At 37.9% G+C, this 13821-nt stretch overlaps 1 protein-coding gene across 7 annotated transcripts in view; it reads right to left on the bottom strand.

Moving 5' to 3' along the window:
- MIA3 (MIA SH3 domain ER export factor 3) overlaps window positions 1-13821 on the bottom strand; it is a 52952-nt gene that overhangs the window by 19938 nt on the left and 19193 nt on the right. For 4 of the 7 annotated variants that reach the window (XM_036852214.1, XM_036852232.1, XM_036852239.1 and 1 more), the window contains one exon: window positions 1524-1655. In XM_036852214.1, the coding sequence (XP_036708109.1) occupies window positions 1524-1655 (132 nt within the window). Of the gene's footprint in view, window positions 1-1523; window positions 1656-2622; window positions 2912-13821 lie in introns of those variants that run through there. The other 3 variants (XM_036852228.1, XM_036852246.1, XM_036852241.1) reach the window with 3 other exon arrangements.

The following is a 13821-nucleotide window of genomic DNA, read 5'->3' on the forward strand; positions in this document are numbered from 1 at the left end:
CCACAAATCATCCATGATCTCAATATTATTACAGTATCTAATACCATTTTTAATGATGCTGTTACAGGAAACTGCATTCAGAGTTCCAACACAGAAATAAATAACTATTTCTCTAACGTCACAGCCTTGCTAATGAGGGAGTAAGCTTCCTTTATCCTCCTTTCACCCAAATCAACAGGCGAGGGAAAGCAGGAAGATGCAACAAGCAGGCAATGAGAGTAGGGACCAAGGTCCCAAATGTTGAGGCTGCAGGGCAGCAGTTAGGACATAAAGCCTACATAACCTTGTAAAAATCTAAGCCATGTCAGGGTTTTTGAGATGGGAGAATCACGAGTGGGAAGCAGAAAACGTTTTCACCGTTTCCCCTTCTGTTCACCCTTTCTATTCTTTTTCCTTGTATCTGAGGAAAAGCCCCATGAGGTTTAAGGAGTCTTCACAAGAATCCAGGCAAAAGACCCTTCTTTCTAAGTGATTTTACAATCACTTGTGCAAGGAGAGAAAGCTTATTAACAATGATATGTCTGATAAAATTAAGAAATCAGAATATTCAAGTTTAGAATGCTACTCATCCAATGCTTTTGGCCATTTAATTGTTAAGCTTCAACTGAAACTGAAAGCTTTTCATCTGCAAAGCTCATTTACACAGAATGACTTCTTCCTCAATTATGTTAGATGACCACGAAACAGAATCATAAGCATGTATCTGTATGAGAATACATACATATATATATAAGCATGAAAGACAAATTATGCACAGAAAAAGACCCTAAGGAATAAAAATTTTAGTAGTGTGTCTTTGGACACTATATAATATGTATTTCCAAATAAAAAGATGTTTTCTGAACACAACAGCACATGATCAAATTAGAAAAATCTGTGAAACAGATATATATAAGGGAAAGGACTGAAAATTTACCTCTTCTCCTGATATATATTTTTACCATGTGCAGCATTTTTTCTGTATGTATATATGCATTTATATAATACACAGTTTATCTACACTTTAAAGTCTTGGTTTCTGCTTTTTTCCACTTAACATTAAATTGTGAGCATTTTCTGTGCCCTAATGTCTTTGGAATAAATAAATTTTAAGAGCTGCCTAATATCTCATTATATAGATGAACAATAATTTAATAACCCCCCCCCCACGATGGATCATTTAGTTTCTGTGAAGTTTTCACTCTAATAAATACGGTTCCATTTTTAACACCCTGTACAAGATCTCTAATGTATGATTGGTTACTTCTTTAGAATAGACTATTAGATATGGTATTATACTATATAAAAGGACACAAACATTTTTAAGGCTTCTGATTTATAAACTGAAGTTTTCCCGTTGAGATTATACACATGTTGTCTTGTTCACCTATGTCTTTACCAACGAAGACTACACTGTTAGCTTGGATTATAAATATTAATTTGTGTTCAGCTTAGTAACTAAAAAAAAAAACAAAAGGGCAAGTGATTATAAAACAGTCCTGTATTTATGAGTCTAAAAGTATATGTTAATTTTATTTACTCACAGCAAGGACAGTTCTCCAGAAGAAAATGGCAAGTGAAACAATTCCTAAGAAGGCAGTGGTGAGTACAGGCTTCCAGGGCAGTCCATAAAAATCAGGCCCAGGCTGAACATCATCAGGCAATGTAGCAACTAGCTGAAATAGAGATATTAGAAATTGTGGGAAACCTGAAAGAAATTTACAATAAAGCAGTCACAGAGAATCATCCGCAGAAATCTAATTCAAACTCCATTACATAGCTATCCCCTCAAAGTTCTTCAATAGTTTCCACTGCTTCAATAAAAAGAGGATACTGGCAGCTTCCTATTTCTTGTTTGGCTTGACGTATTTTTAAACATTATGAATCTCTCTTTACATTGAGCATATATTTCCATTTTGCAATAAGCCCTACACATCATGTTGTCCAACACATGGCTCGAATCCCTCTGGATCATACTTTTCTCTTAGCTGGTTTTTATGACTCAAGAAGCCACATAAAACATAAAGTTGAAACATACTATAGAATCTTTTATGGCTGCAAATAAAACCGAAGTGATAATGAACAACGCAAATAATCAGCTTTTCCTCTAAGATTTGAAATCTTAATTGTTTTCTATTCACAGACAGACAAACGCAGAGAAACTTCAAACACTTCCTGATAACTAACTGGTTTAGATAGACTGCTCTGACTTCAACTGTCTTCTACAAACTCAATGTTTTCATTTTAAATGTTTCCTCAAAGACGGCGCATTAAACTCCTGTCTGCTTCTACACGGTTTTCACGGCCCTGTAGCAGTTAACTATCATATTAGCCCCATCCCTCAAAGGTGCGGAGGATAACGTGAAAAGCAGCCGTAGGGACGTGATGATGCTCGCTTGCTTTGATCACGACTGTGTACCAGAAAGTAACAGTGCCTGGCACATCATAAGTACTCAATTAAAAAATGAACACGCGACAAAACCTTCTCAAATACACTCCCACCATCTCCTTAAACAGCACCGAAACGTCCTGCCCGCCTCGGGCCTGACACACTCTGTCGCCGCTTCGCCCCGTCAGTCAGTGTACCCGTCCGCTCAGAACTCGTCCACCCTCCTGCCAGAGCTGGGGGCGGGGGCCCGTCACCTCCAGAAGCCTGCCGATGAGGGCTGCGTAGAGCACCGACAGGGGTCCCAGAAGCTCCGGGTCCCCCGGGGAAGAGGTGACAGAAGGCACAGTGGCAGGAACTGAGTCCATCGTGACGGGACAGCGGAGCGGAGGCGACGCTTCCCCGAGGGATGGCACCGGACCCCCTCTGTGTCACCGTTTCCTCCTTCGGAAAGGACCCGGCTCAGGGGGCGGAACCTGGGACTGAACTTCGCCTGCCCCGGCCGCTTGCACTTTCGCCCTACTCCTCCTGTAAAACACGTCATCAGACACGGCCCCGGGCGGAAGTACACGAGTCTACGGAGGCCGGGCTCGCCGTAGGCGGGGCCGTAGCGGAAGAAACCAACGGTCGAGCGGGGCGGGGGAGCAGAGCGAAGAGACCTCCGCGGAAGAAACCAAGTAACAAGGCGAAGATGAAGGGGCTCACCTGCGGCAGGAACGGGGAGAGAAAGCGCTGTTCCATGGGCCCGGGAGCTTCGAGAAGGAGGAGAGTGGGCGGGGGCTGGGGGAAAGGAGAAAGGCCAGCCACTTAACTCCTGCCCAGAGCTGGCTCCTTTTGTCACCAGGTGCTGAGACGCCGGGCACCTGCCCTAAAATGCCCAGACAGGAGATAAGCCGCTCCCGCTCCCTCTGATGGACCACCCCCTGCCTCGGCCGCCGTCTCCTGGGCCAGGTTCCCTCCCGGCCCGCTCCAGTCCTGCTTGCTTTTGCCCTTCCTGGACTCCAGATGTCCACACTGTCCCACATTCGTGCCGATGCCCCTTTAAAAAGTGTAATTCTAGGGAATCTTGTCATTACCACACCTATGCCAATGAGGTCAGTTCTGGGTCCCGCATTTTAGGTTTATAGGACTTGTGGAAAAGGGCAAGGAAGAGTCTGGAAATTGCGTTCTGAAGGTGGAAGAAACTAAGGATATTTAACCTGGGGGGAAAACGATGTTTGCAGATCTTTAAAGGTATGTCTGTGAGTTGAATATAAAGCCAATTCATTAGAACAATCAAGCAGGAAAAGCCTGAAAAAGAAGGGCATGGCATGGGTGGAAGGTAGGCAGGCGGTTGAAGCAGTCTCTGTAATTAAAACAGTCTGGTACTGGCCCAATAATACAGACAGACAGACCATGGAACAGAACAGAAAATCTAGAAATAGGCCCAACTGCGTTGGCAACTCAGCATACAGTAGGAGTCAGTTGGGGGGAAAACAGACTTTTTAATAAGGTGGTGTTGGCCTAACTGGATAACCAAATGGAAAATAATAAAAATTCGATCTTTTTCTCACTATTCACAAGAATACATGCCAAATGGGTCAGAAACCTGAATGTAAAAAATGAGAACTACTACAAAAAAAATATGGATGTATTATAAGCGAGCAAAACCTTCCTAATTAGGTCTCAAAATCCAAGGGAAAAGATTTGTAACCTTGATTACTCGGAGAAAAAAAAAAAAAGTGTCCAGCCCGTGGACACAAAAATACAAAATAAGCAAAGCCTGACAATGAAAACCTGCGGAAAAAATATTTGTAACATATTACAAAGGGTTATTCCTAAAATATAAAGAACTTTACAAATAGAGAAAATGGCCAGCAAACCTATAGTAAAATGAGCTGAAAAAATGAATAGATAGTCCTCAGGAAAAGAAGTAGGAATAGCTCACAAACAGGGAACCATGCTCTGTCTCACTCATAATGAAAGAAATACAAATTAAAGCCACACTGAGATACCATTTCTCACTTATATTGGCAAGATCCAAATATCTGACAACATATTCTCTTAGTGAGAGAATGCAGAGGAAATGGGTACTCTTATGCATTGCTGATCATTATACAAAATGATAACAACCCCTATGAACAGTAATCTGGCAACGTCTCCCAAAATTACCTGTGTAATTACCTACTGATGCAACAATCCAACTTCTAAAGTTCTATCTCAAAGATACTAGAACTATAACAACAAATGTTGGAAAGATATATGCACAAAACCGTGTTATTCCAGCATTACTCATAATAACAAAAGACTGGAAATAACCAAACTGTCCATCGACAGAGGAGTTGTTGAATACACTACAGTATATACAGTTGACCACTGAATGACGCAGAGGTTAGGGGTACAAACCCACTGAGTAGTCAAAAATCCCCATACAATTTATAGTCAGTGGGCCCTCCTTATGCGAGTTTCCTTGGTATCCTTCTGCATCTGAGGATTCAACCAACTGCAGATTGTGTAATACTGTAGTATGCATTTAGTGAAAACAATCCACGTATAATTAGGGATCCAAAGAATTCAAACTCGTATTGTTCAAGAGTCAACTGTACTACGAAACTGGAAAAAAGAAATCAAATAATTCTATATACTGCTAGAGTATGATGTCCAGAATATACATATCTTTTTAAAAGGGGGTGGAGAAAAGTCTATTTTTATCTAAAAAAATAAAAGGAGAAATTATTTTTTTTACAGCTTTGAGGTAAAACTGACATGCAGTAAACTGCACATATTTAAAGTGCACATCTGGATAAGATGAGTGCATCTGTGAACCCATCATCACATTCAAGATAATGAACATATCCTTCACCTCCAGAAGTCTCATCTCCTTGGTAACCCTACCTCCCACCACCTGTCACAGAATTTCTGTCCTAATGGATTAGTCTGCATTTCCTAAAGGTTTATATATATGGAATAATTCACTGTGTATTCTATTTTCTCTGGCTTCTCTCACTCAGTATAAATTGAGATTCATTCATGTTGCTGCATGTATCAATAGGTCATTAGTTTTTACTGCTGAATAGTGTTTCATTGTAGGGATAAACCACAATTTATTTACTTACTCACCTGCTGATAGACATTTGGGTTTTTTCCAGTTTTTGACTTTTACAAATTGAGCTGCAATGAAGATTGACATACAAGGCCTTCTATGGATGTATAACTTATCTTTCTTTGGGGTAAATGCTTAGCAGAGGGACGGCTGGATCATCTGACAGGCATATGTCCACCTTTTTAAGAAACTGACAAAATGTTTTCCAAGGTGGTTGTACCATTTTAATATCCCCACCAGCAGTGTATATTTCCAGTTCCTCCACATCTTCTCCAACACTTGGTCTTTTTAATTTTAGTCATTCTATTGTGTGCAGTGATAACTCAGGGTGGTTTAAATTTGCATTTCCCTCATAATTAATGATGTTGAGCTTTTTTTTTTTTTTACTGTGCTTATTTGCTGTCCACATCACATATCTTCTTTGGTGCTGTTATTTTACTGGGTTATCAGTTTTCTTATTAATGAGTTTTGAGAGTTCTTTATATATTTGGGATATAAGTCCTTTATGAGATATATGCTTTGCAATGATTCCTTCCTAGTCTGTGGCTTGATATGATTAAGTTTAAGCCTAGCATCTTTTTTTTTTTTTTCTATTTGTCCCATTTGTTCTTTGTTCCCTTTTTCCCTGATTCTGCCTTCTTTTGAATCAAGCCTTTTAATGATTCTATTTTATCTCCTTTGTTGGTTTATTAGCTATAATTCCTTGTTTTGTTATTCTAGTGGTTACTTCAGAGTTTATACTATACATCCTTAACTTATCAGTCTACCTTCAAGTGATACTATACTACTTCATATATGCAATAAGAATTTTACAAGAGTTATTACCACTTCTCCCTCTCCTGACCTTTAAACTATTGTTGTCATACGTTTTATTTTTACATATTTTCTAAACCCCAAAGTACATTAATAATATTTTTCTTTAAACAGTAAATTAACTTTTAAAGATATTTAAATAATGAGATAATGGTTTTATATATTTACCCATATGGCTACCATTTCTGCATTCTTCACTCCTTTGTGTAGCTCCATTATTTCCATCTGTTGTCGTTTTCCTTATGCCTAAAGGTCTTCCTTTAACATTTCTTATGGTGCAGATGTGCTGGTGAATTCTTTCAGCTCTTGTATGTTGGAAAAAAAAAATCTTCATTTAATCTTTGTTTTTGAAAATTATTTTGCTGGGTATGATATTGGAGATTAACAATATTGCTCTTGAAGTATATATATATTTTTTTAATTAATTAATTTTTTGGCTGTGTTGGGTCTTTGTTGCTGTGCATGGGCTTTCTCCAGTTGTGGCAAGCAGGGGCTACTCTTTGTTGCCGTGCACGGGCTTCTCATTGCAGTGGTTTCTCTTTGTTGCGGAGCACAGGCTCTAGGCACGCGGGCTCAGTACTTGTGGCTCGCGGGCTCTAGAGCACAGGCTCAGTAGTTGTGGCACATGGGCTTAGTTGCTCCGCGGCATGTGGGCTCTTCCCAGACCAGGGATGGAACCCGTGTCCCCTGAATTGGCAGGCGGATTCTTAACCACTGCGCCACCAGGGAAGTCCTTGAAGTATATTAAAAGATATTATTCTACTGTATTTTCTCATTCCTTTTTTCCAAAAAGAAACCTGAAGTCAACCTTATCTTACTTCCTAAAATCTCTTTTCTCTAGCTGCTTTTAAGATTGCTCTTTATCACTTATTTTGATCAACTTGATTGTGATATGTCTTGGTGTAGTTTTCTTCATGCTTCTTATACTTGGGTTTCATTGAACTTCTTAGATCTGTGGGTCTATAGTTTTCATAAATTTTGGAAAATTTTCACCCATTATTTCTTCAAATAATTTTCTGGACACCTCTTCTATCCTTTCCTGCAGGGATTCCAGTTATACATTTATTACAGTGCTTGAAAGTGTCCCCACAGCTCACTGATGACCTGTTCATTTTTCTTGAGTCTTTTTTCTACTGTATGTTTCACTCTGGATAGCTTCTATTACTATATCTTCAAGTTCACTAATCTTTTCATCTACAATGTTTAGTCTAGTATTAATCCCACCCAGTATATTTATCACCTCAGGCATTTCATCTTTAGAAGTTTGATTTGGGTCTTTTTTTTAAAAAAAATCTTTCATGTCTCTACTTAAATGGTAATAATAACTGTTTAATATCCTTGCCTAATTCTAACATCTCTGGCAGTTCTTGATTGGTTTTGATTAGCTGATTTTTCTCCTCATAATGAGTCATCTTTTCTCGCCTCTTCGCATGCCTGGTAATCTTTGACTGGATGCCATACATTATGAATAAATGTGATGGTGAATTTTTTATGTCAGTTTGGCTGATCATGGGGTACCCAGATTAAATGTCATTTTGGGATATGTCTGTGTGTGTTTCCAGATGAGATTAGCATTTGAATTGATGGAATCAGTAAAGTACATTGCCCTCTCCAGTGTGGGCATCACCCAATCCACTGAGGGCCTGAATAGAAAAAAATGCAGAAGAAGGAATTTGTCCCTTCTTCCCTGATTTCTTGAGCTGGAACATCAGTCTTCTATTCTTGGTGCTCCTGGTTCTCAGGCCCTCAGACCTAGACTAGAATCTCATCATCAGCTCCCCAGGCCGTTGGACTTTGGACTGATTACAACACCAGCTCTGTGGGGTCTCCAGCTTGCAGACTGCATACTGTGGGACTTCTCAGCCTCCATCTCTGTGTAAGTCAATTCCTTGTAATAAATCTCTTCCTATATGTATATCCTCTTGGTTCTGTTTCTCTAGAGAACCCTAGCTAATACAACAGATATTCTTAAGCTTTGTCCTGGGATGCAGGTAAATCACTGGGAAACAATCTGATTCTTTTGGGTCTTGCTTTTAAGATTTGTTATGTAAGACATGAGCAACATTTAGTCTGAGGCAAAACCCTTCTGAAACTCTACCCAATTCCCCTAGAATCAGGAGGTACTGTTCCTGGCCCTGTGTCAGCAACTGTTCCCTCTACTCACTGATGTGTTTCTCTGACCTTGAATAGTCTTGTCACACTCATGTGCTGATCAATACTCTGATGAATACTCAAAGCGGACCTCTCAAATATCCCTAGGGTTCCCTCTCTGTGTAGTGCTCTCCTTTTGGTACTCCGTGCTGTGAATTCTAGCTGCTTTGCTTTCCCTGGACTTTCAGCTCCATCCCCTTAACTCAGGGTTCCTCCTTTCTGTGCCACAGGCTGGGAACTTTCTCAAGGCAATAAAATGTAACAATTGTAGCCCTCATGGCATCTGTTCCCTATCTTTCAGGAATTACTGTCCTTTGTTACCTGATGACTTGAAAATCTTGTTTCATGTATTTTGTCTGAGTTTTTCTTTTTAGCTGTTTCAGTTAGGAGGGTAAAGCTGGTACCTAAAAATCTATCTATCTTGGCTAGATGCAGAAATCATTTGCTTATTTTTTAATGGTAGGGTAGATAATGAAATTAATTTTTAAAATACCTACAGAGGAGGGTATCAACAGGTTGGATGAAACTAGGACAAAAGTTAGACTTCTCTGAATAGACCTTGTTTTACAAATTGACTTGGGCTCTTGTAAATGTTAGATAATTATAAAATAAAAAATCTTAAAAAACAATCCCTAAAAATTGAAAGCAAATATGAAACAATTAACCTAACTGTGTATCAAGCTGGTGGGAGAACAACATTAAGGAATTATTTCAGGCATACCCTAGTGGGGTATAGGTTAAAGACAAAAAGAATTGCAAAACATCCTTGCAATATTTTCAATCATGTATCACTGGTGGCAGTGTTGATATTGGTATTTTTAATACTGTTATGTGAATATTGTAAAATAAGGTAAATAATTATGTTGATGTCAGTAAAAACTGAGATTTCCAACATTGGAGAAAGAAAATACAATGTCAGATAGATGTGGTTAGCTTACATTCCACTAGCATCCTTAATTCTGATTGGGAGCATCCACGTGGCATCATGATGAATATTCACATAAGAAAATCCCCACATATTTCCTAGCTTTGTCCTCTAAAAAAGGCCTAGACCTGTTGGCCAACTCAAAAGCAATAAGCAATCTTAGTACCCAGAATGTTGCCTCTAAATACCATTTCCCACTAAAAGGAACCAGGGCTCTTTAGAGAAATAGCTCCTTCGAGATCTCGGCAGAAAATGTACAAAATGAGCTTGGAACATCTAGTTACACTAGAAAGCAAGAAAGGTATCAGTGACCATGAGGTGGTGTCAAAAGGGCCCAGGAGCCAAGCTGAAGAGGCTCCCACTGACCAACAATGGGAGAAATTGAGCACTGATAAGAATAATAACTACAGTGGATTGTGACACACTAAATATTTTCAAATTCATGACATCATAATGATTCTTAAAAAAGAATTAGAAGAGACACACAAAAGCCTCTGGGAATCTCTGGATAATGCTGGGAAGACAACTCATTATTTTGAAAACTATTTAAACAGAAAGAATCAAATATTTATACTGCCTTAACTATACACACCAAATCTCAGTGTAAAGCATAGTTGATTGTAAATTTCTCTTTGTAGAAGTATCCCAGCCTTTACATGAAGTAGGAATAATATAGTCAATTACCATTCTGCAGCCTATGATACAGATTTAGTCAGTGTCACCAATGACTAGTAACATCAAAAAAAGAGGGAAATCTAGACATTAGCTGCCTTCTGATAGAAGTATACATCTTCTATTACGTATTCTTGCCAAACAAAATTGAAACTGAATCTGACTACCAATCTGACCAACCAATTCCCAAGAAATATAAAGAACAGGGAAAATGTTCAATTGTACTAGAGGAATGCAGTTAGCAAAATCCACACTACGATACCCCCTAGCAGCCAAACCTGTTTCTTCAATGAATACATTGCAACAAACAAAAAAGAGACATCTATAGACAGAGTAACTAATCTGATACTTGCCCTCCCACTGTAAATAACTAGAAAACTGGACAAAATATATGAAAAAAACCAGTTTTTCAGAAACAGAACACTAGGCAGCACACAATTGTGACTCCTGAGAGAAGGGAAACAAATGAGGTGAGCCCTGTGATCACCCAGCTTTCTGCCTAGAGGCACTTTCTAGACCTCAGTACAGGCAGGGAGAACCAAAGCAGAGTACACCAGTCTCACTAGGAGGCAGAGATGAGAGCTCAGGGAGACTGAGGTGCCTGAAATATGCAGGGAAAGTTACCAGAAAGATGAGAACTACAAAGAAAGAGTTCCAGAAATCTGCAAGGATGACTCCTTCAGTCTTGGGCTGAACTCAGAGCAGCACCTGTGTAAGCAAGATTCCTTGAGGATCAGCAAAGAACAATTACAGGCAAAAAGAACAACTATAAGGAGGCTGGAAGCTGAACAATTCCCAGTTAACACAGGGCTGGGAGACATTTGTATTTCAGCTAGTCAGGATGAATTAACGTTAATGAATGCCCAAGGCAGTTAGTACATTACAGAAGAATAACATCATCGTAGTAGAGAAACACTAGCCCTGGAGTAAAGACTATACATATACTACACCTCCTAACAGATCTTAAAAATAAGACTAGAAAGGATCAAGCTGATCATCAAGTAACTTAACAGCTTAGCAAAACAAACTTCAATACTTTTTAAAGGAAGCCAGCAAAACCCAGGCATCCAAGAGCATTCACATTCACAGTGACTAGCATCCAAAAAACAAACAAAAACAAACCAACCAAAAAAAAAAAAACTTTAGACATGGAAAAAAGCAGGAAAATGTATCCCATAACTAAGAGATAAGTAAAAACAGACCAAGAAATTGCAAGAGATGACAGAATATTAGCTTTAAAGGGCTTCAAGAGAATCATAAAATATATTTAAGAATTTTTTTTAAATGACCATACTAAGGAGAGAAATGGAAGATATAAAATAGGACTAAGTGGAACTTTTAGAGCTAAAAAATATCAGGAATAAAAAGTTCACTTGATGGGCTTAACAACAGATTAGATTCCACAAAAGAAAAGATCAACGAACTTGAAGACAGCAACAGGAAGTACTTAAACTGAAGCAAAGACATAAAAGGGCTAAAAAAAACAACAAAAAAGAACAGAGCCTCAGTGACCTGTGGAACTACATAAAGTAAGCTAACATATGTATAGTTAGAGTCCTAGAAGCAGAGGCAAGAGAAAGGGGACACAAAAATTTTTTGAAAAAATAATGTGAAAACTCATAGAACTGTACACAGAAAGGGTGAATTTTGCAAGATGTAAATTAGGCTTTAATTAATCTGACTTTTTAAAGAGGTGTGTTTATTCACAGATGACATGATCATCTACACAGAGAATCCTATGAAATCTACAACTCCCTCTAGAAATAATAGATAATTTAGTAAATAAGTACTAAGATAATAAGTAAATAATAAGTAAATTTAGTACGGTATAAGGTCAACATACAAAAGTCAACTGTATTTCTACACATCAGCAAAAAAAGTAATTGTAAACAAAACGTAAAAAAGATACCATTTACAACATCAAAAACCATGAAATACATGGCATACATAAACAAAATACACATGAAACTTGTACAGTGAAAACTACAAATCATTGTTTAGAGAAATTGAAGATCTAAATGAATGTAGAGATGAACTTAATTAGAAGCCTTAATATTTGTTGATATCAGTTCTTCCCAAACTCATCTATAGATTCAATATAATTACAATCAAACTCTCAGCAAGCTTTTTTGTAGAAACGGATAAGTTGATTCTAAAATGTACATGGAAATGTGGTAGCCAAAACAATTTTGCAAAAGAACTACCTGACTGCAATACCTATTATAAAGCTGTAGTAATTAAAAGCGTGTGGTATTGTCTTAGGACAGAAATAGAGATCAGTGGAACAGAATAAAGTCCAGCAAGAGACATGCATATATGGTCAACTGATTTCACCTCAAGGTGCCAAGTAATTTGAAGGGGAAAGAAATGGTATGGGAGCAAATGGATATCCATTTGGGGGGGGAGAAAATGAAACCTGACCTTTACCTCACATCATTCACAAAAATTAACTCAAAATGGGACATAGACTTAATCATGAAAGGAATAACTATAAAACTTCTAGAAGAAAACATGAGAAAATATTCACGTCGTTGGAAATGCCCAAGATTCCTTAGGCAGGAAGTAAAAACCACTTTACATAAAAGTAAACATTAATAAAATGGTGCTCATCAAAGTTAAAAATTTGCTCTTTAAAAGGCAATGTTAAGAGATTGAAAGACCAAGCCAGAGTCTGGAAGAAATTATTTGCAATATGTACTGACAAAGGAGTTGTATCTAAACTATATGAATATAAAGAACTCTTAGACCTTAATATTTAGAAAGAAAAAACCCTAGTTTAAAGGAGGGCAACAAAATAATGCCATTTGCAGCAATATGAATGGACCTAGAGATTGTCATACTGAGTGAAGTAAGTCATTCAGAGATATATGATATCACTTATATGTGGAATCTAAAAAAAGGGTACAAATGAACTTATCTAAAGATAGAGTTAAAGATGTAGAAAACAAACTTATGGTTACCAGGGGGTAAGAAGGGGGGAGGGATAAATTGGAAGACTGGGATTGACATATACACACTCCTATATATGAAATAGATAACTAATAAGGACCTACTGTATAGCACAGGGAACACTACACAATACTCTGTAATGGCCTATATGGGAAAAGAATCTAAAAAAGAGTGGATATATGTATATGTATAACTGATTCACTTTGCTGTACACCTGAAACTAACAACATTGTAAATCAACTGTACTCCAATAAAAATTAAATTGAAAAAAACATAAATATAATAAAGAGGGGCAAAAGATTTGAAGAGCTATTTCACACATAAACCAACAAAAAAGTATGGCCACATGAAAAAGCGCTCAACATCATAAAGCATCAGGAAATACAATTAAAACCTCAAAGACACGCCCACTAGAATGTCTACAATTTAAGACTGATAATACCAGGTGTTAGCAAATATGTGACCAACTGGAAGTTTTAGAAATTGTTAGTGGAAGTATAAAATGGTACAGTCATCCTTGAGAACAGTTTGGCAGTTTCTAAGATAAAATAAACTTACCATGTGACTGGGCAATTTCAATCCTAACTATAAATCCATTTATAATTGTAATTCTACAACAGGAAAAGCTAATCTATATGAGAAAAAGTTTTGTCAGTGGTTGCCTGGAGCAGGTAGTTCGGGGGATATATTGGGAAGGTACGCAAGGGAACTTTTTCAAACGAAGGAAATGTTCCGTATTTGCTTATGGTTGTTTTTACACGGGTGTATACATTTGTTAAAACTCACTGAGCCATATTCCTAAAATGGGTACACTTTGTTATATGTAATATATATCTGATTAAAGTTGATTTAGGGCATATATCA

Source organism: Balaenoptera musculus, chromosome 1 (genome assembly GCF_009873245.2).
Source record: "Balaenoptera musculus isolate JJ_BM4_2016_0621 chromosome 1, mBalMus1.pri.v3, whole genome shotgun sequence".
NCBI lineage: Eukaryota > Metazoa > Chordata > Mammalia > Artiodactyla > Balaenopteridae > Balaenoptera > Balaenoptera musculus.